This window comes from Leptonychotes weddellii, chromosome 6 (genome assembly GCF_054177405.1).
Source record: "Leptonychotes weddellii isolate Sample4059 chromosome 6, ASM5417740v2, whole genome shotgun sequence".
Lineage (NCBI taxonomy): Eukaryota > Metazoa > Chordata > Mammalia > Carnivora > Phocidae > Leptonychotes > Leptonychotes weddellii.
This window is the reverse complement of record NC_138374.1, coordinates 100440896-100466384: the sequence shown is the minus strand read 5'-3', so window position 1 is coordinate 100466384 and position 25489 is coordinate 100440896. Positions and strand designations below refer to the sequence as shown.

General features: G+C 49.3%; 1 protein-coding gene across 1 annotated transcript in view; it reads left to right on the top strand.

The window, feature by feature from the left end:
- CACNA1E (calcium voltage-gated channel subunit alpha1 E) overlaps window positions 1–23437 on the top strand; it is a 290904-nt gene extending 267467 nt beyond the window's left edge. Inside the window, exons 38-47 of the mRNA XM_081823197.1 lie at window positions 4801–4897; window positions 6975–7080; window positions 7924–8031; window positions 8599–8699; window positions 8964–9070; window positions 12775–12883; window positions 15793–15921; window positions 16946–17126; window positions 18549–18739; window positions 20154–23437. Coding sequence (XP_081679323.1) covers window positions 4801–4897; window positions 6975–7080; window positions 7924–8031; window positions 8599–8699; window positions 8964–9070; window positions 12775–12883; window positions 15793–15921; window positions 16946–17126; window positions 18549–18739; window positions 20154–20699 — 1675 coding nt within the window. The 3' untranslated portion in view covers window positions 20700–23437. The remainder of the gene's footprint in view (window positions 1–4800; window positions 4898–6974; window positions 7081–7923; window positions 8032–8598; window positions 8700–8963; window positions 9071–12774; window positions 12884–15792; window positions 15922–16945; window positions 17127–18548; window positions 18740–20153) is intronic.
- The last annotated feature ends 2052 nt before the right edge of the window (window positions 23438–25489 follow it).

The following is a 25489-nucleotide window of genomic DNA, read 5'->3' as shown; positions in this document are numbered from 1 at the left end:
ATCTTTTTCTTTTTTACCCCTGCCAATGTTTAGTGGACTCCTTTGAGTCACCGGAGCGGGGAGGGGGGTGGGTTGACAAGGGTTTTTCTGGGTCAGTCGAACATCTGTCCATCGTGGTCAGTGACAACAGCGTTTTGTCTCTCTCATCCCTCTCAAAAGATACTGTTTGAGATAACTCTGAAATTATGTTAAAAACCGAGCAAGTAACACTTGAGGATTTTTACTGCATAGAATTGAATTACATGGCAGGAATTAGCGTGAATAACCTCCCCAGATTTCTTTCACTGTTCCGTATTTCTCAAGTGATGTGCCTTCTGGGCTCTCGAGCAGGGGTTGGCAAACTACAGCCTCAGGGCCAAACATGGTCCGCTGGCTGTTTTTGTAAATAAAGCTTTATTAGAAGACAGCCAGACCCACTCATTCATGCATCGTCTGTGGCAGCTTTCACACTATAAGGCAGAGCTGTGTAGTTGTGACAAAGACAGTGTGACCCTCAAAATCAAAAATATTACCTGACCCTTTACAGAAAAAAAATTTGTTGATCCCTGCTTGAGAGCTCAAAGGCAGCAATTTGGCCCCTCATGGTTGAGGACAGGGTGACCATTCTGGGAGCACTCACTCCACAGGAACTTTTCTGTCCCATGTCATTTTAACTTTAGGATCTTATCTCACCAATCTACCCATTCTGGTCCCCTTCTAAAAATACTACAAAAAAATGCCATCCTTCCCAGGAATGGCCCACGTTGCTTCCACCTGGAGCCCCTTCATAATCCTAGACTCTTCCTAAAATCTACCCTCCTCTGAGGCTGTTGAACTTGGGTCAAGCGTTGGAAGAGTGAATCAGAATTCCTCTTCCCCTCAGTAATTACTAGTGACTTAGGGCACAGAGTTCTCCAAATCCATTCCTGTTACAAATGGGTGAGCAATGGCATTTACTTTCTGGGTCTACTTTCTGGTAGATAAGGCTGCTTAGAGGGAATGTAGGCAGGGCCTGCATCGAACTGGCCCTATGGCCTTGGACAAGTCACCTAACCACACTAAGCCTCCTCATCTGTAAAATGGTGCTAATGATGCCCTGCCTACCTTGAAGGGTGGCTGTGTGGCTTATATTAGATCATGTATGTAACTGTTGTTACAACTGATAATAACCATATGGGAAAGCAACCAGAAATGATGGAACATTGGTTTGAAAAGCGTGGACGGCCATGAGATGGGGAGCCTGAGAAGGGATGTCTTCACTCCCCTGAGAGAGGAGAACTGCTTGTAGAAGAGTCCATTGCTCACCTAGCCTCACTTGGGTGTCTTTGGCTTTCATGTTATCTTGGGACCCGAAAACCTTGTGCATTAAACATGCTCCTCCCCACTCATTCCAGCTGCTGGGAAGAAAGAATTCCATGAGAACTAAAAAAAAAAAAAAAAAAATCATGAGACTTAGATCGAAGAGCTATGAGAGAGCAAAAATAGAAAGGAGAACCCCTTCTGCTTCGAAATTCACAGCATAACAGGCTGGTTAGAGTTTCATTGGCCTTCTCTTTGAGATGCGGGCGGAAGCGCTATCAGGGATAATGTGAGCCAATGTCTTGGCCAACTGATACAGGATGCAGAGAATACCAGCTTATAGGCAGTACGAACCCACCCACATTCCAATCTCAAGAAACAAAGAGCAAATGGTTAACTGAACTTCCTCTCAAGAATCAAGAGACTTGAAGTACTGATGAGCTGCTATTTAGAAAAAGAGGAGGAATTAACACCAACATCAAGAAAAGACTAGAAAGAGTAAAGCTGGGACAAAGCCTCACGTGGCTGCTGGCAAGGACCAGATGCTCAGAGGCGGACATGTGGGTTCATAATTTCAGGTAGAAACCATGGTCCATCCCGGGACCAGGAGGTTGCTTCCTTGTTCTGGTCTCTGACAGAGCAGATGCTTTAGCCCCTGAAAATGAATCCATTGTTGATTCTGTCCTTCCCGCAGAAAGCCAGGACTCCCTAGCAGGCCCTTGATAGAAGGGTGGTAAGATAGGTCACATTGTTCCTGGAAGTCTGGCTGGATCTGACCAGGCTGCCTGCCTGTGGGCTGGCTGGCGGGAGCAGAGCTGGAGGGAGAATGTCCACGGCTCCCTCCCAGGCCCCTGAGCACAGATCCAGGCAGTCTCCCCACTGAGGAGAGCAGAGCTTGCCCAAGCTGAACTCTGGAACAATCTGCCGCCTCAAGAAGCAAAGCCCTTTGCCAATTCCCTTGTGCTAACTGTGCTCCTTGCTAATTAGCCTAACGGGAAATTCGTCTCTCTCCATCTGCAGAGAAATGCTGACTTCCCACTGCCCCTGACAGGCGGGTCTGAGTGACTGGCTGTAATCGGTCTCTGTGAAAAGCATACCATTGGGCAGCCCACTTCACGGCAGCCTGGCATCTGCTCTGACAGCTGTCAGAGGCCTTCCTGAACTCTCAAACTCTGTTCTCCGAGGCCTGGCTCGAGCCAGCGTCCATTTTCTGCATCTGGCTGAGAATGGGCCAGACAGGTGTCTTGGGGGTGCTCTGGGCCATTTGGCAGTCCCTCGGGCGCTGGACAGGCTCTGATTTCCTTCGACAACCGGGGGCAGTGCAGTTCAGCAAGGTGGTGGTTCTCTGAGGCTTACTGTTCTCAGTCTGTCCTGGTCTGGCTTTGCCGGGTCCCAGGGGGGGAAAAAAAGAAAAGCTGCTCTTCTTCTTCCGGCCATCAGCTTCATGGCTAAACTGTCATGTCTTTCCCACCCTTTTCTGAGTGTCCTCTATTAACCCGCCTGTGCTTCCTTTGCAGCGGCAGGATCCCGTATAAGGATATGTACAAATTAGTGCGGGTGATCTCACCGCCTCTGGGCCTGGGAAAGAACTGCCCCTACAGGGTGGCTTGCAAGGTTGGCCTCCCAGTCCCCAGCCATGCCCGGCCGTGGGGTGCAACCTCCAACCCTCCTGTCCGTTCTGCTACACCACCACTGCGCCACATGAGGGAACCTTCATGTTGCTTTCCTTTGAGTTTAAAGAGGTCCAAACCCTCCCAGAACCAGCAGCTGTTACATAAGGAAGAAGGGCACAAGGGGGTGGGGGGGCGGCAGGGAGGCGGAAAAAAAGGACTTCATACAGAAGGCCGATGTGACCTGTCTCACTGTTCAGCACATGCACACACTCAGTCACGTGTGTATGCACACACAACCACACACACACTCTCACACACTCGGTCTCTCTCCCCACTCCACCTTAACCTGTAGCTTTCACCAGAGGGACCTCTCCGTCCTCCAGAGAATGTGGACATCTTTGCTGGTTTCCCTTCACTGGAGAACAGAGGGCCTCTTTTTGGTAAAAGTAGCATCATCCTCCCATGTGTAAAGTAGCAAAGTGTGTTCCTAGTCAGCCCTACCTCTGCGCATCCTCCAGCTCCTGGGTAGTCTGGCCAGAAGGGATCGTAACAGCTCAAGGATAGAAAGGAGGTGAGAAACCATGAAGAATCAGAGCTAAAGGGGAGAGTGGTAAGAGAGGGTAGCCTCGGTGGTGTGTGGAAGAATGCAGTAGCTCAGGGGGTCTGGGAAGGTCTTTGTAGGTGACGGAGGGCTCCTGAGCAGATTCCTTGCCTTAGGGTCCTCTGAATATTGCTGAGGGGACCAAGGGGCCTGTCATAACTGCCGCATCACTGCTTGTTTGTGAGACCAAGGACGTTGTTCAGGGGCACATGGGACCCCCTCTGCAACTCTGCCAGACCCTGGGAACTCGAGCAGGAGTGGCTCTGCCAAGCCACCGTCCAAGGCCAAGCCCACTAGATAAGGAAGCCCCTCCTGGCGCTGCAGGAGGGAAGGGTGGGCTCTCTGGGCATAGCACGGTCCGGCAGCTGGCAGAAGACGTAGGCCCAGGAAGATGCCAGCGTGGGCAACGGGAAGGAGCTGGCTTGGGGTGGCGACACAGTGACTCCCGTACCCCAGGGGCCAAGCAGCTGCCTCTGCTGAGACTCTTTAAACTGCACCCCTGTGAAACCTGCAGCCGCATGTGGGGAGAGCCGGGAGGGCAGCATGGCATGCGAGATGTCTTCCTCCTCCTGGTTTGGTTTCTTCTGTCCCCAGCATGCCATCGCCCCGGGGCATGCCGGGAGTAAAGAGCACTCTTCCCCGCAGAGCCAGGTGGAAGCAACGGGGCCGGCCGACGTGGAAAAGCAGCCCACCACTTTGAGTGCAAGTTGCCGCCTCCTGATGCACACACACCACAGAGGGGGATACACGACGTTCCGCCTGTGGGTTGAGAGGAGGAGAAAGGCCCGACTTCCAGGTCGGGGGCCCCATCCCGGCGGGGGCCAGGAATCCTAACCCGTGGCTGGAGCACCGTCTATCCGTTTTATACCGCTCGCACACAGCCCTGGGAATTGCAAACAGGCTTGCGGTGAATGGGGGATGGATAGAGTGAACAGCCAAGTAGGGTCCTGATCATCCAGGAGGAGAAAACTGAGTCCCCACGACTGCGCTCTAGAGTCGGAGGGACCAAAATGTTGCCACCAATGTTCCCGGGTCTGTGTGGGGCGTGATATAAATCCGCACCAGGATGGAGTCACACGTACGATTTGCCTTGATTAACAGGTTTCCTATTCTTTTTCTGTTTGTCCATTTTGTTTCTCTTCTTCTGTTTTCTGTATTATTTTGTTTGTTTTGTTTTGGCTCTCTGGGAATGCCTGTTCTCCTCTCCTCCCGGTTTGCATCCTTTTCCCCACTTCCTGTTCCTTTCCCTGCCACCCTCCCTGCCCCACCAACCCACCCCACCCCCACTTACCACCCCTCCATGAGCAGTGGCCGCATCCATTACACTGAGATGTATGAAATGCTGACTCTCATGTCACCACCGCTAGGCCTCGGCAAGAGATGTCCCTCCAAAGTGGCATATAAGGTAGACCACCCCTTCCTTTGTTCTGGGCTAGAGACCAACAGGAAACGGGACCCAGCTGTGGGGAGGCCAGAACATGGGGAGGAAGCTGGGCTGGGGAGGTGGAGGAGGGAACCAAGGGGGAAAGAAACAATGAGATTGAAGGGCAAGGAAGGTTCCTGGAAGTATGGAGTCCTAGAACAATACAAAGCACGCTTGGCAAGACTCTTCACCATGAGATGTTTTATGTGTGATTCTGTGTTTCTACAAGCATGTGGCTTCTCGTGAATTACCAGATTACCAGAAAGGAAGTGTTAAGTAACGTGTTTCCTCAGAGGAGGCAGAGTGGTGGCCAGCAGGATAGCGTATATGGGCAAGAAGGAAGCCTACAGCGAAACCGCTATCAGAGCCTATAAAAAAAAAAAACAACTTTCAATTAGATAAGCTAAGGAAATAAATGCAGAAATTTGTCTAAACACGGTTCAAGAAATTTTTAGGAGAGGGGAAAATCATTAACAAATTTCTTCTTCTTTGACATAGGAAGGAACTGTGGCATGGTTCCTTCTAGGTATCAGAAAAAAAAGAACAACATGATCTCTATGATACATGAGGAAGGATCCAGCCCCCTCCCCCCATCAGCCCAGCTGCTGGGCTCTCTTGTCAGTACAAGGGAAAAGGTGACAACGGGCACAAGTTGCCCTCAGCATTAGATTTGCTTTCTTGGCATGACTGATGATGAGGGCTAGCCCTGGAGTCATGGCTGGATTCCCCATGGCTTGCTCAGAGCAGTGTTGTGTATTGGAAGTCACCTGCTGTCAGGGTACTCAGAGCTTTGGGGCCTGATTTTCTTCTCCACCCATTAGTAATAGTTACTGTGGGGTGTTTAGACTGACCCAGCACTCCGGAGCTCTTTCATCTAGGAAGGCACCCCAGCAATGTTACCGCTTGTCTAGAAGCTTAAGGAAGTGGGAGAGAGATGGCACTCAGATACAAACAAGAAACTGACTTTACACTCTAAGACACCACGTCTGTGGAATCACATTAGGTGAGATGTTCCAACGGAGCATTATAGATCCTGCCTTGGGAAGAGACACATCCCTCCCTGCTAGGCTGGTGGTTCTGCCAGAGGACCTTCTAGCTGCTTCTACCTCCAAGTTGTACGGCTCCAGAGAGCATCTCCTTGGAACAGGGCCATTTCGGGTCCAGGACATGGCTCTTCATGCGCAGCTTATGGGCTGGCATCCTTTTTGCTCATGATGGCCACATCCAAAAGGACCAGGTGGTGGGACATGGCATTGAGTTCTTTGAATTTCTGGGATGAAGCCTGGTGGGAGAGGGGGTGTGGGGCCTGGAGGAAAAGTTAAAGGATTCCAAAAGCAAGATACTCTCTGGAAAGTGGATTTGGCCATTTCAGTTTGATCCCTTCCTTCGGGTGAGGGGAACAAGGCCTGCCCACTCTGCTCCTGCCTTGGTCACCCTTCTCTCGTTCTCTCCTCTGCGCTCCGCAGCCTTCTTCCCCTAGACCCTGTATGCACTCTCTTTTCCACCCTGCTCCACCTCATCCTTTGGATAAGTTGGACTTGCATGTTTAATCATGTGCTGGCAAATTTCACCTTTTAAAGACTCAAAAAGGGGGCATCAGGATGCATCTTTCAAGTCAGATAAGCAAAGCGAAATCTCCCCCATCACTCTCTTTCCGTGTGAGTTTTGGGGGTATCCATGGGACAAGGGGAAACAGAGAGCAGCCTTGAATCAGGGAATGGAGTCACCTCCCAGAGCTGACTCTTTTCTCTGAGCCACTTCTTTTAAAAATCACTTTCCATCCCTATGAAAGACATTCTTAGGACCATGGAGGAGTCCTGCAGAATGCTAGTCCCCCTTCTTTTGGAATTCGGCAACATTCCCTAGGAAGAAACTAACTACATAGCAGCGAGTGAGCCTTAAGTGAGAAGCAGAGAGAGGAGGTGGGACCGGGGACAGGGAATCCTTGCCCTTCTTTTTTGTCTCTGCATTTGACCCTGTACTTCTCTTCTCTTCTCACCAAGGTTTCTTTCGATATTTTTTTTTTCCTCCTGCTGTTTCTTTTCTCTCTTTCGCACAGAGGTTGGTCCTGATGAATATGCCAGTAGCTGAGGACATGACAGTCCACTTCACCTCCACACTTATGGCTCTGATCCGGACAGCTCTGGACATCAAAATCGCCAAAGGTGAGCCGGGGAGGGAAAATGGGATTCTGGAACAACTCACCCGAGGTGGCACAGGATGGAGACGTTCGAACTTGCATCCATCTGACAGCGCCGTGATGTGGAAATCAGCTCTGTAGGGTCCTAGTTTCACCTCTGACTTGGTAACTGTAATGTTTGCCATTTCTTCCTGGAAAAATGAATGGTTTGATAATCTCTAAGGCTCCTTCCAGCTCTACCAGCCTGCGATCTTCATTGTCTGGCACATAGTAGGCCCATAGAAGTCTTTGCTTATTGAACGAATGACTTTTGATTGTGTCCTTTCTTTCTTATGTGGTATCATCTCTAATGCCCTGGAAGGTTCATGGCAGGGGCTATCGGGGCAGTACTTTGCTCCTCTCCATTTCTGATTCAGTGATTTAGGAGAGGAAAAGTTTACTATTTCCAGATGCACCTCCAGCCTTCCTGCTCTTGCCTGATCCAAATCCTTTTTAAAATCAGGTCACTCAGACTATGGAGTCAGAGTTGCTGGAAGAATTGATGTACGTCTCATGAGGCAGGGGAGGCTCCTTATGGCTTTTTTCATTTTTCCCTCTGATATATTAAGCACCTGGGAGGTGTTTCTAACGAATGAGGAAGCTGCTCTTGGTCTCAGGGCCTCAGATCTGTGGCAGGTTATCCCTGAGTCACTAAAAAGGGGAGCAAATTTGTGTTCTGCTTCTGGTATTACAAGATCCACTGTCACTAAGTGCCAAGACTTCCTCTGAGAATATGAGGTGCCATGCTGATTCAGCTCCCACCCCGCACCCACTCCCTCAGTCCTTGGTATTTGTGTGTCTGTTCTATTTATGACAATTTATCTTCTAGGTGGTGCAGACAGGCAGCAGCTAGACTCGGAGCTGCAAAAGGAGACCCTGGCCATCTGGCCTCACCTGTCCCAGAAGATGCTAGATCTGCTTGTGCCCATGCCCAAAGGTGTGGGGTCTCCTCCTGGGTAGCGTTGTCACTGTGGGCTCAGCATGCCACGGTCACGTCTTTTGGGAGACTAGGAAGTGATCAAGGAGATAAAGGTTGCTCTTTTATCCTTAGGAAACCCAAATCCCCCACTTCTTAATCCCTTTGCATTCACTGAAAACGTTTTCTCAAGATAGGTCACTGTAGTTGTGGGTGAAACTTCTTGGGCGCACAGCTCTCTCCCTGCCTGTAGTAGTGTTCAGCAAACCCTCACTCATTGGGAATAAGGGTGCTGTGACTTGGACGTGGGAATCTAGACCAGTGGAGGTGATGCTTACTCATATGTGGTTTCTCATCAGTATCCTTACTCTCACTGGGTGGCCGTGGAAGCTCCCTGAGGGCAGATCTGGGACCTCATCACTTTGTATCCCCAGGGTCCAGCACACATGGAGCTCTCCATAAATGTTGGCTAGATGGGTGGCTGAGGGAGCAAACCTGCTTCAGAGAGTGGGGAGGCTTGTGAGGTGTCCTCACTCTCTGCCACCTGTCTTCTCCCTGTTCCCTCCCATGCCACCTTTGTGGTTCTAGCCTCTGACCTGACTGTGGGCAAAATCTATGCAGCAATGATGATCATGGACTACTATAAACAGAGTAAGGTGAAGAAGCAGAGGCAGCAGCTAGAGGAACAGGTGAGGGTCACTGACAGCAGGGGAAGTGGGTGGGCCATGAGGAGTCATAGGAGGGCCCCTCTAGGGCCAGGCCTGTGCCTCCCTGGGGCTCAGAAGCAGAGGCTGGGGTGCAGGGTCCAGGAACGTTCTAGTGTTGGGGATTAGAAACCCAGGGGATCAGAGGATCAGGCATGATCCTATCTTACCCAAGTGAATGGTATCCCCCACTCCCCTGCTGGTAGACCCCATCATCACATGAATTCCTCCTTCCTGCTTTTAACACAGAAAAATGCACCCATGTTCCAGCGCATGGAGCCCTCATCTCTGCCTCAGGAGATCATTGCCAATGCCAAAGCCCTGCCCTATCTCCAGCAGGACCCTGTTTCAGGCCTGTGAGTATAACCAAGGACTCCACAGCCGTCCTGCTTGCATCCGATCACCAGCGCCATTGTGCAGGCCCAGAAATGGCCAGGAAGTAATAGTCTGAGCCAAGTGGTCCTTTCTCTGAGTTTGAGAAGACAACAGTTTTTATTTTAAAATGGTTATTCAGCGGGGCTAATAGCATGTTCAGTCCTGGGGCCAGCTCGAGAGAGAGTGAATGGACAAAGAAAGAAGGGCATACGTTCATGTCTTCGCTCTACAAATAAGAAACTGGGGACTAAATAAGTTACCCAAAGGCATATGGCTAGTAGGAAGCTGAACTGGAAGTTTGTTATTCCTAACTACAGAGTATTCCCACTACACTGTTACCTGTAATGAACAAAAGGAACCTTAGATCAGGAAAAAATATATATATATTGGAAGCAGAAACAAAGCCTCTGTTAAGGAATTTGCCAACTCTTCTGAGTTGTAAGCCCTAGCCCCCCACTTGGTTGTTAGTCATACATGATTTACTATAGCAGACATACCTCATTATAACCTGAACTTCTTTACATCAGCAAGCATGTCCAAATTCCCAAAGGGCAGGAATCTCTCTACCCCAGGTGAGTGAGTTTTTGCAGTTGGGTTTAACCCAGTCTTCATTCTCATGGAGCTGATAATCATTAAATACCACAACCTCAGTAATTATCAGGGGAATGAAATCAAGGCTTGGGAATGAGACCTCTGTCAGTTTCTCACACCACCAATTCCTTTCAGCCTGTGATGCTGGACACCTGTTTTTGAAAAGCATTGATTTCAGAGGTCTTAATCCAACACATTTGCAAGAGAAGCAAAGGACCAACATCACGACCAAGGCTATTCATTTTTACAGATATTTGATGTGATAAAGTAGCAAGGTATGGATTCTCCTGTCTACAGAAAACCAGGAGAAGTCTGTCTTTGGTCTGTGCAGGAAGGGGGTATGACTGGAGCAGTGGAAACTTCCCAGGGGAAACTTCCCAGGGGAAATACAGGGTCTTTCAAGGGCTTTGGCTTAGAAAGAGAGGACACCCCTCCACCTAGGTCTCTCTCACCCCAACAATTTGCCATATTTAACTCCTACTACAACATCAGTCCAACTCCTCCCTGTGTTTATTGATACTTCTCCTCCTCGATTTGACCAATATTTATTAAAACCCCCTATGAGAGAAGAGCTGGCTCAGGCACTGGGGAGTTATCAGTCAACATGATCACGGCCCCCATGGAGATAAATATTGAAAAAGAAATTACAAAAGTGATGAAGGTTAAAATGCAGAAGGGTAGCCTCATGTGATACCACAGAAGAGAAGCAACACAGCGGTTCCAGGGTGTGGGGAGGCCTCCCTGTGGAAATAACATTTAACGAGACTCAAAGGCATGGTCTTCAAGAGAGCGGGGGGAAAGGGGAGAAGCCTCAGGAACCTGAAAACTGTCAGGATGGCTGGAGCTGAGGTGATGAGCTCCATCGGGGCCAGCACGGGGAAGCATTATAAACAGGATACAGGAGTGAGGGTTTATCTAAGGATCATGGGGTTTTACTCATCAGTGTGACATGATCAGACTTGGGCTTTTCAGAGATGATTCTTGAAACCAATGTGGACTTGGATCAGAATGGAACAGTTTGAACGACAGAACTGCTTTTAGTATGTGATGGCAATTGTGTGAATTATTAATGACTGTGGCTTGGACTAATAGGATGGAGATGGGGAGAGATGCTCAGACTTGAAATATTATCAGGAGGGAGACTGGATGGGATGTGGTGATTGATTTGCCTCAGGGAGTGAAGGAGGGGGAAAAAAAATCAAAAATGACCCACAAGTTTCCAGCATAAGGCTTTGGGTGGATGTTGGCACACTTCCTGAAAGGGGTTCAGAGGTAGAGGTCCTCAGGACCTTCTCCCCTCCCTGAGCTTATACCTGGTGGAAAGCCAGTCATGAAACAGAATTATCGGAAAGCAGAAAAGTTGTCATTTTCAGTGATTTGTACTAGGAGGAAAACAGTGTGGCATAATCTGAGTCCACCTCCGTTCTGGCGGTGGGGAGAGATCAGAGAGCATTTCCTGAACAGAGTGAATTTGGAAGGATGAATTAAAAATAATATGAAAAAAGTTTGCCGAGGGCAGGGGAGTTGGAGAGAAGCACTCTGCTCTCTGGGAACAGTCTGTATTAACGTCTTGAGGCAGAGAGAAGCCGGGCGGGCCCATTCAGTGAACTAAGAGAGTCCCGTGTGTCTGAAATTCAGGAGCAGGAGATAAAGGGCATGAGAAAGCAGGCAGGGTAGGAACCAGATCAGGAGAGGCCGTGTTCCAGACTTTATCCTAACAGTGAGAATCCAGACACGGTTTTTAAAGGAGGAAGTCACTCTCACTTCAAGTTACTCAACTCTAGGAGGTTGTTCAGTGATCCCAAGTGTCCTTTCTCTCTATTGGGGATTCTGTGGTGACTCAGAGAGCAGTGTCCATCTTGCTCCCAGTGGTTCTCAGAAGGCACACTGAGGACCTGTAAGCAGGTCATTTAAATATCAGATTGCTCTGTATCAGTTGTGAAAATTCAGCAAACATCCTCCTGGCAGCAAGGGGACAGGTGGGATGACTCTCCGCTCTTCAGATCTCTCCCTGTGATCCCAGTCAAGGTAAGATTGTGCCTATGGATTATTTTTAAGTAAATTTGTTCATGCCTCAGATTTTCCAGCGGATCCATTCATGAGTGCAGTACCCTCCACTATGAAATGGCTGTCCCTGGAGTACAGGACGATGCCCCCTCTCTCCCTTCCAGCTGCAGCCCCATCCCCGACCACCGTCCCTCTTCCCACCATCAGGAGGCTCACTCCGCATTCTTGAGTAGGTCAGAGGGCACCTGTTACAGTGCTAGTCGCAGTGAATGGCAGCAACAGACACCTTCTCCGGAGAGGCTGGCTACCTCTTTCTCTCCTAACCAGCCCCGCGGGTCCCATTGGCTAAGAGTGTCTGCAGGTTCCCAACAGTGGTTTAAACCGGGACGGCTCACCATAGCTTTCATTCAGAGGCCTCTTACCTCATCACCATTTAAGTATCCTCCTCCATAACCATCAACCCAGAAGTTACCACCTCGGAGATCATTCCACCCAGTTCATAAACCAACAGACATAGTGTCTGGCACAGAATTGTCCATCAGTGAATGTTCATGGCATTGAATTGTTTAGTTTGGCCAAGGATGTTGGCACAATAAGACCATATTTCTGCTGAGACTGGGGGAAATTTTTTAAAAGACCATGACTGCTTAATATTTAAACAAACTGTTCACTGTTTAAACTACAGTATTTTTTTTTTCCTCTGCTGAAGGGAGAAACTGAGCAGAAACAGGTTTGTAATCGAGCATGGGTCTTCCATATGGCTGAGTGTGACAAATAATGTCGTTTGTCACGGATAGACTAGTCACCAGCAGAATTCTGATTAATGGTTCCAAATGCAGGTTGAAAACAGTGGCTTCTCCTTTCCAATGCTTTTTTCTTTTTCTTTTTCTTTTTTTTTAACTTTTTTTATTCTAGGGTCCAGCCCCCTGTCAGTTGCCAGCCTTACACCCAGCCAGTGCTGACGGGTGTTGCCCTTGCCAGAAAGGAAGTCCCCCATCTGGGGTGGGGAGCTAGCAGCAGTGGCTATGACAGGACTTCCCCTTTCTCCCGTGTACACGTGACGTCTGACTTTGCCATTGCTTTTCAGGAGTGGCCGTAGCGGGTACCCTTCGATGAGTCCGCTCTCCCCCCAGGAAATATTCCAGTTGGCTTGTATGGACCCAGCCGATGGACAATTCCAGGAACAGCAGTCTCTGGTGAATGAATGAGTTACATGACCTCAAAAATAGTTCCTTGGTTTCCCGATCCCTCCCACTCTCATTTCTGAATCTTATTTCATAGCTGTGGTTTATCAGGAAAACCCTTTCCGATAGTCCTGCCAGTTAGTTACCGTGCTTTCTCTCCTTTTGTGGCTGAATTTCTCATGTTCTCTGACAAATGCTCCCTCTGCAGGTTTTAACAATCCCAGAGACCCCTTACCTGCTTCAGGAACCCAGATCGCTTCAGGCCAAACCTTCTTAATTTATGCCTGTAAGCAGCAAATGTAGACGCAAGAGTCACTAAATCTTGCCTTTGATATGGAGCCTTAGGATGAACCATCAGAATGAGTGGCACCAAATGGACAGCTTAGTGTAGCCAGTACTGCTTCTGGGAACACAGGAATGCCCTATGCCAGCCCTCTGGAGATGCCTACCTCCTGGATAACTCAGGGGAGCATGTGTGACCATGACGAGCTGTCAGCCAAGAGTTACAGAAAAATCTCTTACCTCTTTTCTTTGTGTCCCTTTTGGTCACAATTCTATAAATCAAGTACATACTAAGAGGTCCCTAAAATCCCTCCCCTGAGCCTAAAGTTTTTCATTAGCATAAATGGTAAAATTCCTGAGAAACCTATTGAATCAAGTTTAAGCTGGGGGGCGGTGCACATTGACCTTTAGATTTTGCTAATACAAAGCTAAAATAGCTTTGTGTTTTGATTCCCAATGATAATAGACTTTACCATTATCCTTAGTTCAGGAGCCTGAGATCAACATCCGTCCTGAACTTAGAATCAAAGCCCAAGTGTTCATGGGCCTGGAAAGAAAAAGACAAAACTCAACATTTGCAAAAGTCCACATAGACAGCTTAACCTGAGTTCTGTGTCACTTTGATTATAATTCATCTGTGTGTGTTTTTTTCTCTCCCCTTCTCTCCTGACCCCCTCCACTGCTGTGCACCCCAGAGCCATCCTGGATGGATGATGTGGGTGGAATGTGGGACTGGCCTGTTTATGGAGTGCATGTCTGATGGCATGGGAACCCTTAGAGGGGGCAAAACCCTCCGGTAGCTCAAACAAATGGGTGATTCCGTCTCCTGTGACTGCTGAGACAGGGAGTTCTGTGTAGATGTTTGGGAGACCACTAGACCAAACCCTCTCAGGGTGTGAGTACCTTGGGTGTTCTTGGTAAGGTAGGCAGGAATCCTTGGACTATTTCCTGCCTTCCCTTCTGAGGAACTTAGCACCATGGACTAATTGGTACAGATAGTTTGATTCTTAAAAGAAGTGCCTCTCAGCATTTTACAGCTTGTCTGCCTGATGATGTGTCTGGCTGGGAAGATCTCAATAATGTGTCCTTTCTTTCACAGGGAGGCTTTCTTTATTACGTCATTATTTCTGTGGGTTCCCCAGGGCTGAGCCATAGTGCCAGGACGTTTTGGATCTGTGTTCATCTCATTGTCAGTACTGGTGTCTGTAATTCAGTTCAGGTGTCAGCCCATGCCACACGCTCACCACTGTGTACTCCTGCCCATCCCTTGGGGCCCCCTGCTCCACGTCCAGAGGCGTGGCCATGATTTGTGCATGTGTCTTATCCCACCTCTCACCCCCCACAAACTGCAGTGTTGTTACCACGTCTGTTTTAAGTCAGACCTGTGTGCTTTATAAAGCATGTAGTGCACACACTAAAATTTCCTCAAGCGCACATATCACATGTTCTAGGAGGGCAGTCCTCCCATTCACACCAGAAACCACCCGGCCAAATGGTCTTGGAGGCGAGCCGGGTCTCGGGCACCCTTTCCTTCAGCAGTGCCCTATTTAAACAACTAGGTTTTCAGGGTGTCATTCTCTAAATATAAAATAGCTTTTTTTTCCTGGTAAAATCTCCAGATGTCCAGGATATTTCTAGGTCTCTTTGGTGGCCCATGTAAACATTTCTAAGGCAACTCTTCCCCTTAGGCAGTGACAGTAGCTATCTGTATGGATCACGTACGTTTGCCAAACTAACAAACATTCTTTAACCAGGAAAACCACCTAAAAGAGCTGGCACCTTAGAGAGTTCCAATCTAATCTTCTAGAGTGGCACAGGCCAGTATAATAGCCACTGCCCACATGTGGCCATTGAGCACTTGGATTGAGATGTGCTGTACGTAGAAAATACATGCCCATGTCAAAGACGTGGTGCCAAAAAGGTGAAATATCCCAAGTTTTAGACTGATTACATGTTGACATGAGAATATTTGGATATATTGGGCTAAATATATTAAACTTGATGGTTTTTAAAATTTTTTTTAAATGTAGTTCCTAGGAAATTTAAAATTACAGAGGCACTTTGCATACTATTTTTATTGGACAGCACTAGTGGAGAGCATCCCTGACAAATGGCTATCTATCACATTTTTCGAATGGTTTCAATCAGAAAGTAAGTTCTCAGCTAATAAAATCATGTGTCTTAAGGTTTGAGATGATATATTTGACACCAGAAATTGGTGACTTTCCTTAGAATAGTGGTTTCTGTTTGACAAATAGCTTCTTCCAATTAATAAGCCTAACAAACACTACAACTTTCAGAAAGTAAACTTCACAAATCTAAGAAGTACTATGACTGATAAGGTTTTACAGAGCTATAAAATCGGGAGCACTGCTTAGAGGTAGATAAGAGGGTACTTGACTAGAAAAGGTAGTCTTTACCTTTCAGTCCCTGGTAGAGTTTTCTGTTTGGAATATCTGGTATACCACAAGTGCACACATAGATGCACACATATATACACATACAACTGAGACCTTAAAGATGCAAGTCTCTCTTCTAAAAACCATTCTTGTTATGGAGGAGGCAGAATCATCCACCGGAGGTGAGAAGCAATGAGATGGAACCAAGTCCCACAAGCTTGGCTGTGTGTTTATTTCCAGGAGCCAGAGGTTAGTGAATTAAAAAGCGTGCAGTCCTCTAACCATGGCATCTACCTTCCTTCGGACACCCAGGAGCATACGGGATCGGGGAGGGCATCCTCTATGCCACGCCTGACTATGGATCCCCAGGTAAAAAGCTATCACCACCTACCATGTGTAGTGGCATCCTGGACTGTATTGAATTGGTGGGTTATGAAAAAAATCATCTGATATTTTCAGGTGAGCCCTCGACTTGCCCCCATCCCTTCCGTATAAGCAAAATCTGGCTCATGGGCCTTCTCTTTAGAGTCTGCTTGCTCCTCCACAGTGTGTTTTTAGTGAAGCCCTAAGCATAAAAGTCTAACTCCTTCTGGATGGGCTCAACATTTTCAAGACTCAACCAGCCATGCAAGAAATATTTTCCAGGATTTTCCCTGTGGTTCTTTTTTTTCCTTTCCACCTTTCCTGGCTTCCCCAGCACATATGCAGTTACTTAACACACACAGCTCTGTGTCAGGACCGTCTGTCCTAACCAGTGCAGGCCACGCCTCATTTCTTTGTCTGTTTTTCTGGCTTCTTTTTTTCTGTCTGTCTGTCTTACATCAAGTTTTGACAGAGAGAAGAAGTTTTTGTGGATCTGTTTTAACATCTGTGGCAAATCAAAATGCAAGAGTTTAAGGTGGGGCCGAGGGAGGGGGGCGGGGGGATGGATGATAGAGAGCAATGCATTCTTAGATGCTGCCCAGCTACGAGCTGTCCTAAGCTCCTGTGCTATAGGGAAGGGCCTTCCCTGGTGAGAGCAACAAATAAAAGGCAAAGTTATGCTGCTTTCATGGTGCAGACTTTTTGATAATTGCCCTCACATATTTCAGAGTGGCTCAAGGTTCACTGCAGGTCCTGGCTGGGCCCCTATGGTAGAGGGCTCTATGGGAAGCTTGCACTGTACACTTACTGCTTGCTTTCCTGAGCATGAAGACAAGACCCTGGATAAGTCTCAGTGTCTATGTTAACATAGCATAGGACACTTGCTGCCAGCTAAGATCTGAGCAAGAGGGATTCAAGGAAGGTTACAGTTTGCAATCTTCAACAATCTTTAGCTCACTTCTCCCTTACTTTTAGACCTTTTCCGTAATTAATCCAGATTTTGTGTTCCTCTGGGGGCTCCTATTTCCAGGTGGTGACAGATCCCAGCTCCATGAGACGTTCATTTTCCACGATTCGGGATAAGCGTTCAAATTCCTCATGGTTAGAGGAATTCTCCATGGAGAGAAGCAGTGAAAACACCTACAAGTCACGTCGTCGGAGTTACCACTCCTCACTGAGACTGTCAGCTCATCGCCTGAATTCTGACTCAGGTAGGGGGGGTCTTCCCTGTTCACCTCTTTTCAGGCTCCTGCGCTGGTGACCAGTTCTGACAAGAACTGAAAATCACTGGCACAGGATTCAGATAAGGATACAGGTTGAGGAGAGCAAGGGAAGAAAGAACACTTGTCACCAGGAAAGAGTTCCCTATCTGATTTATCCTGAAACAAAGTCTTCTATATTCATCATAAAGGCTGAAATTTCTTTCTTTCAGAGTAGGGCTATAGAAGTCATTAAAATGTATAGAACCGTTGAATCAATTACGTTTTACACCTGAAACTAATATAATCTTCTATTTTAATTATACTTCAATAATTTAAAAAATTGAGATTTTCAAATAACCTTCTGCAAAACCACTGAGGTTCCTTAGGGGGTTTCTTTTTTTTATTATTAAAGATTTTTATTTATTTATTTGATTACAGCACAAGTAGGTAGAGCAGGAGGGAGAAGCAGGCTCTCTGCTGAGCAGGGAGCCCAATGTGGGGCTCGATCCCAGGACCCCAGGATCATGACCTGACCTGAAAGCAGCCGCTTAACCCACTGAGCCACCCAGGTGCCCTGCCTTAGGGGGTCTCTCTAACACATTCCTGGCAGGGGCTGGGCTCTTACCGCCAACTCCACTTCAACCCCAGTAGTGCTACCTGGAATTTTTTTTTTTTTTTTAAAGATTTCATTTATTTATTTGAGTGAGAGAGAATGAGAGATAGCACGAGAGGGAGGAGGGTCAGAGGGAGCAGCAGACTCCCCGCTGAGCAGGGAGCCCGATGTGGGACTCGATCCCAGGACTGTGGGATCATGACCTGAGCCGAAGGCAGTCGTTTAACCAACTGAGCCACCCAGGCGCCCCCTACCTGGAATTTTTTTAGGTTTTTGAGTTTTGTTTGTCTTTTTTAAGGAAAAGGGTCATACTGATAGAGTTCGAAGCATTCTCATGATTTTCTAATGGTTTCTATTTTACTAGATGAGGAAACAGATCACAAAGCAGTGACATGCCTCTAGCATAGGGCCAGTAAGTGGCAAAAATGGGACTAGAAGTCCTCAATGGACTGAAACCCTTTGACCTCCATCCCTTTACTGATGCCACACCTGTGTTTAGGACATAGAGAATTCCTGGGCCATATTGTTGGCAAAGATTCTGTCTTAATTGTGTTTTAGCATAAACAGAAGCAGAAGAGAATCAAGTGCATCTTTTGACATGTGTGTCTTTCCAATGGCAACTTGCACACTTTCCTCTTCACAAAAGGGTAATTTTCTAACCTTTCCCTCCTGCCTCCCTTTCAGATCACCTGTTGACATGCCTGGAGAAGCTAGTATTCCTCAGGGGCCCAGTCCCTCCCAGGCTCTATGACATCTCTTTATGTTCAGAGGCCAGTATGTGTAGAGTTGTGATCACGTGCTTTTGTCATCTCTCCCAGGCCACAAGTCTGACACCCACCGCTCAGGGGGCAGAGAGCGGGGACGGTCGAAAGAGCGAAAGCATCTTCTCTCTCCCGATGTCTCCCGCTGCAACTCAGAGGAGCGAGGGACCCAGGCCGACTGGGAGTCCCCGGAGCGCCAGCAGTCCAGGTCTCCCAGTGAGGGCCGGTCACAGACCCCCAACAGACAGGTGAGCCTGGAGAGGAAGTGGAGCCCCTGTAGAAAGAAACGGAGGGGTGGTCTGCTAACATTAGGTGCAAAATGTGGGCATCCGGTATGTGACAAAATGTGACACCTTGGTGTCACAGCAAACTCTACCCATTGTGCGTGGAAGTTGGCTACTTCATGCTTGTGTACTCAGAAAACCAGATAGCTCCCCCAAGAAAGACAACGGTATCTAGAAGTCATTCCATCTCAGTCCTCAGAACCCAGAGGTACAAAGTCACAAGTAAGTTCACAGAAGTCTCAGCCAGATTTAGGAGGAAAGGATCACCTCTAGCCAGAAAAGTTTCTTTGACCAGTTGCATGATCCTTAGTTACAGGGATGATTCATCTCTCAGCACAGGATTTATCATTTGGATCAGTTCAACCTCATTTACCTAGCTTCCAGCCATCCCAAAAGGAAGACCCCATTCTCCTTCCAGCCCCTGCCTAAGAAATCACTACCCGAGCTGTGTGAAAACATTCTCTTGACTCCCGCTTTCCTCCTCACTCCCAGCCTGAACTCTGTTTAAGGCTGTGGGAGCCCAGATGGGAGACCCCTCACCAGCAGTGAGCAGAGGGGAAGGGGACAGTCTGCTACAGTAGACTTTAGAGGCAGTTAAGAAGTTTCTTCTAGAGCAGTGGCTTTCAAATTTTAGTGAACAGAATCACGAAAGCTTGTTAGAACTGCATATTCCAGGGACCTAGAGGGCTCTGCTTGCTTCAGTAGTGAGACCAGCTAGAAAGGGAAAAGCAGAAAGTTGAAAGGACCCCTACTTCCCCAGGAACTTCTGAGCAGGTGGTTCGTTACCAGTGCCGGGCTCAGGGACCCTTGGGTCTAGGTGAGTAGATCAAGTAAGGCCTGAAGCAGCAGCTGAGCATGTGGGTATAGAAGCTGAGTTAAGCTCAACCAGCCACTGAAGACATGAAGGCAAAGAATGAAGATGAGGGAAGGAAGTTGCCATTCTCTCAGATCCACTTCCCAGGGAAGGTTTCCCAGACAGCAACCCCTTAGCATCCATTCACCTTGCATGTAGCTGTCTTCCTTCGAGGTTGCAAGGCTTTCTTTCCGTGTGCCCCCTGTTAACATTTTTTGAGCTTCCAGATCCTTGCTCCTATAAGTGTATGCTCCATGGTCCAGCCGCACCTGGGAGCGTGATAGAAATGCAGAGTCTCGGACCCCACCCCAGACCTGCTGAGCCTGCTTGCCCTGGTCTCCACGGTGGAGACTCCTCCGTCTCCTTTAGTCCCTCCCTTCCTAAGCGGAGGAGACCCCCCAGCTCAGATCTCCCTCCCCCAGGCTCCAAGGACTCTCTGGAGGGAGGGTTGGGGACCTTACCCAGGCCCCACGTAGGGATCAGGCCAGGCGCGGCCTAACCTGCCTTGTTTGTCCCGCTGCACAGGGCACAGGTTCCCTGAGTGAAAGCTCCATCCCCTCCATCTCTGACACCAGCACCCCAAGACGAAGTCGCCGGCAGCTCCCACCTGTTCCCCCAAAGCCGCGGCCCCTCCTTTCCTACAGCTCCCTGCTGCACCACACCGGGAGCATCTCCCCGCCGCCGGCTGACGGAAGCGAGGGCGGCTCCCCGCTCACCTCCCAGGCGCTGGAGAGCACGGAGGCCGGCCTGGTGGAGGCTCCCGGCTCCCGGCTCGGCCAGCAGGGCCAGCACTGCTCCCCCCAGCGCTACATCTCCGAGCCCTACCTGGCCCTGCACGAAGACTCCCACGCCTCGGACTGTGGCGAGGAGGAGACGCTCACCTTCGAAGCCGCCGTGGCCACCAGCCTGGGCCGCTCCAACACCATTGGCTCGGCGCCGCCGCTGAGGCATGGCTGGCAGATGCCCAACGGGCACTATCGGCGGTGGCGGCGCGGGGGGCCTGGGCCCGGCGTCATGTGTGGGGCTGTCAGCGACCTCCTGAGTGACACGGAAGAAGACGACAAGTGCTAGAGGCTGCTCCCCCCTCCGATGCATGCTCTTCTCTCCACCGAGTTGGGAAGCCAGTGCTGCCCGGGGGGGAGGAAGATGGGAGGACACCGTGCATCATCAGACGAGAGGAACCAAGGGACACCAGGAAAACCAGGGGCACCCGCCCCATTGCTTTACTTCCCTTTGCAAGATGGGCCCTGCCCGTGTGCTGCCTCTTTGCTGGGGACAGGAAATTTGAGAAGGCGCAGGGGGCTTCCCGTGGCAGGAGGGACGTGAGGATGGCTTTGCTTCCCCTTGCCCCTTCCCCCTTTGCTGTCAGCTCAGCCGCGGAGGGATGGAGCTGGCCTGTGTCTACACCCCTTGCCCTGAAAAGCCTGGAAGACTTTCTGGCTCTTCGCTATGGAGTCGTGGAGACCCCAGCAGAGGGGTCCCCTCCCTCAGCAGCTCTTGCTCCCCGGCCAGCCCCCCTGCCAGGAGCATCTCCTGCACACTCCCCTCCGGCTCGCTTCCCCCAGAGAAGTGCAGGCTAAGTGCGGGAGTGTTGGATGCCAGGGGTCGGAGGCCAAAAAGGAAAAGCTGAAGTGGCAGAAGGGGTCAGGGTGCTCTGGCAGCAGCAGCGAGGGCTGGTCTGGGTGAGCAAAGCCATAGTCAGGCAGCCGCACCCCGGGGGAGAGGCTCAAAGAGATGGAGGGAATGGGGGGTGCGGGGAGGGACAGTGCCGTCTCTTTGAAGCCTGTCACCTCATCAGTAGGTGCTGGGTTAGGATAGGCCAGGGACGGCCCTCAAGCTCCACTGAGGCTCCGGGAAGGGTATATTTGGAAAGCATTTAACAACCCCTGTGCCAGAGCACTAGCCGGTGTGAGCAGAAGTCCAGCCAGGACTCCGCCAGGCCTTAGCCCTGCAAATGCTGGTCCTAAGGGATCCCTGGTGGTGGGGGGCACTTAAGGCAGAGTCTGTTTTCCATCCAGTAGAGAAGAATCTGGAACCAGCACATAGGACCGAATGTCAAGGTAGACTCTGGGCCAGGAGGCAGTGGGCCTTTCTGCCAAGCAGCGAGGCCCCGAGCCAGAGGCCCAGGCTTCCCTGCCACTCCCTGAGATGGTAGTGCACACATACCCAAGGTGGGCCCTCCATCACTGAGTAGAGACTTCTAGAGCGAGAGGAAAGGCGGCCAGACCGAAATGTGAAACTTCCATGAGAGAGTCAGGCTGAGTTCACTGAGGACCTCCTGGGAGGAGGGCCCCTTCCGCAGCTAGTTGGTGAAGTGAGGGTCAGTTTGTCCTGACACTTTGAAGATGATTAGTAAATATACCTCAGCTGAGACCTGGGCTGCTCCTCCTAGCCACGGAGACTCTGATGCGACCTCATCACACAGTGTCATGAGACGGGGGTTCCCCATGGCCCTGCGTACTCCCTGGGGCCGGGACGAGGCTTTTTCTCTCCCCAGGGTAGGAGCTGGGCAGAAGACGGCCTCAGGCCACTGTGTCATTCTTAACCACCACCCCCCCCAAACTCAGAAGCATGGAGAAAGAGAGAGACTTCCTTGACTAATCAGTCCTCGCCTTGTATCGACTGTCCACTTGGGGAAGCACATCACTCCCTCTATCTGGTGGAAATGTCCCATCCCCTCAACTTCCTCCCTTCTCTCCTCCCAGGGGCTGGAAGGGCCTGCTGGAGAAGGGTGCCAGGCAGGCGTTCCCTTCACAGCCACGAGCAGGCAGGCCGAGCTGGCCTCACAGGCCCCTCCCCTGGCCCGAGATCCCCGTGGCTGAACACTTTCTCCATCCTCCTCCAGCCAAGCCAGCCTCCACCTCTTGGGGAGGAGAAGCGAGGGGCTGTTATTTTTCTTAGAAGGAGCCTCTTTTGACTTCTGGTTTTTTGTCTGTTTTGGTTGAAATAGAACTAAGGCATAGTTGCATCTACCCTGAAAAGCCAAATACAACTGTGGGGCTGCAGAATCATTGCTCACGGCCCTGCCTTCTCTTTTAGATACTGCTGGAGCTTCATGACCCCCAGGCAGCCCCCACATCAAAGTAGGCCCAGGGCAGGAGACCACGGAGGCAGAACAGAAGCCGCCTCCTCCCCGACCTAATGTCCGTTTTCACTGCGCTCTCCTGCTCACCACTTGTGTGCTCGGGAGTAGCTGCCCCTGTGAACGTGACTATGTCACACCCTGATCTGAACAGGCGTGCCCCCCTTTACGGAAGACTCAGACGCTGGGTCTTGTAATGTTTGAAAGGTTTCCTCTGCCCAGTCATTTCATGCCAAAGTGCTGCAGTGGGCTGTTTTCTGTGCACAAATTTGCTTTCTTCCCCCTCAGAAATGCAGCTTCCCCTAGGGACAGGCCTACTCCAGGACAGCCGCTCTGAGTCAGCAAGCAAGCCTCTTGCACTGTGGTGTGAGAAAAAGAATTGATCTCGTCTGCCATCTCAACAGGAGGAGGAATTTAGCCTGGCAGAGCAATCACCAGAAATGGGATTTGCCTGTAAACCACATTATGAACACTAAATTTACTGTGCCAGGAACTCTCCCTGAACTCCTTAAACTCACATACACACACAAGCACCAGAGTCTCGAATGCAGTGGTATCGAGCCTTGCAGAGGCAGTCCCCCGACCAACCACTGGGCTTTTTCTAGAACCAATGAACTTAGGAACGCTCTTATTCAATTTCCCCTGACCAAGAAATTGGGTTTCTTATCCCTGAGCCTGCATTTACCGTTCTAGTAAGACCAGAAAATAAAAGACAGTTTTCTGTTAAGTCACGGAACTCCTAATCTTCTGTTTCCTTCCACCTCTTAATAAATGTGACTTTCCCCCTCCCCTCTAATAGCTGACCAGGATATCCCTTCCCATGTGTCAGATTCTGTCTCTTCTCTCTCCCTTGAAAAGAGGGTCCTTGAGATCTCAAAACCTGTGCTGCTCTTTGGATGAAAAAGTATGGCAGCATCTCGAGAAATGCCGAGCAAACTGGAAACCGTTGGAGATACACCGAATGATCAAATGGAGTACTGCAGGTCCCCTCAGAAGAACATTTATCTCTATGTCCAGTTTCCCTTGCTATTGTTGGTCTTCGGCATCCCCTCAAAACAAAGAGGGAGGGATGGGGGAAAAGAGTAGAGGAGGAAAAGAAACCAAGGTAGAGAGTCGTTCTAACTAGGTCTGTGTTTAGATGCTCCTCTCTTCTTCTGGTGGGGAATTCACGTGTCTCCCTCTGAATCCCCATGAAGGCAGAATGCCAGCAGGCTTTCAGACACAGGGGTAGAGCTCTAGGCCAAGATACTCTGTGAGCCAGGGTCTGGATAGAATTACCTACACTATGAAGAGATGGTACCTTCGAGCATCTCCCCCACCCCCCAGGGTTGACATAAGCCATGAACACGACCGCCCAATGTGGGTCTGTCCACTCTTCTAGCTGAAGAATCTATTTCTATTCTGGGCTTCACTTCTCCCCACTCGATGTCCCTATGGGGTACTGAAATCACAGATAACGTTTCTCTGAAACCGAAATTCAGATGTTCTGGATTAGACCACTTTTTGACTCTGGGACCACAAAAAAGACAACCCCATATTCCACCACTCAGCCAACGTCTTCTTTCTATACACACGTCCATCTCTCCTCTTGCCTTTGTGATGAGCCTCAGTATCTCCTGCCTTCTGTTCTCCCGTCCCAGCTCTTGTTTTGCTACATGTTATCACTGACTTAACTCCCGAAATGTTTTAAATCCACCCAGTCCAAGCTTATTTGCTAACCTGTTTCTGCTGTTGGGGAATGCATCAGTCTCATAAAAATAGTTGGGAACTCACCAGGTAATATTCCCAAGGTGATCTGAACCAGTATAAGGTGCAGCACTATTGGGGTGAGTGGGGGATATGAAATGTCCGCATATTCATGAAAGTCCACTTGAGGGAAATTAGGTCTGTCTTGGCATAATGGAACAAAATTTAATAATTTTGGTTTTTTAAAGAAAGTTCTCAATTTTCCATTACATCCTATTTCTAAAGCCTGCTCTGAATGTTTCATTTTTGGACAGAGTATTTGTTTAGTGGGTTGAGCCAGGGATAAGCTGAGATTCTTTAATTTCTCAGCTTAGCTGTAATAAATATGAGGTCATAATAAGAAAAGGCATATGTATAGCAGGCGGGAAGCAGATGGTCATCTGCTTTGCTGGGATTTTGTGAGACTTGAAGGTTAAGGAATTTTTACCCTATTTTTGTCAGTTTCATATTTGTTACGTTTTGAGACCCTCAAAGACCTGGTGCCAGTGTGCACAAAGAATCTTGGTGAGGAGAGGCATTCCCATGCCTTGAGGTAGCCTCTTCCTCACCAGATTCTTCCATCCTGTCCATCCTTCCTTCCTGGATTCCCAGGCACTGAACACTGTCCAAGAGGTGCAGGTGAGGAGTAAGGCAAAAAAAAAAAAAAAAGAGAGAGAGAAAGAAATGGGCCTCCTGCACGTGGCTAGAGCATGATGGTTTAATTCCAGGCAAGAGCCCCCTGAGGAACAAGGTCTAGGTTTGGATAAAGAGATCTCCACACTGAGACTCTTATTTTAACAAAAGCCACACAGAGGTAGCTTAGGACTTAGGACCTAACTCGGCATGATATGATCAGAAGAGATGCCACGCTAACGAGCGCTGCCTTTAGCTGTAGCTCTTTCTTTTGTTTTTTCTTTGGTGAACTACCCTGTATACTGTAGCCGTTTACCCTGACAGAGCCCCAGGTGATGGCTTTGCTGGTTGCAGCCCCAGACTTAGCTGAAGACTGGTGGGGTGATCTGCCAGTCATCATGTGCTGTCACTCAGAAGAACA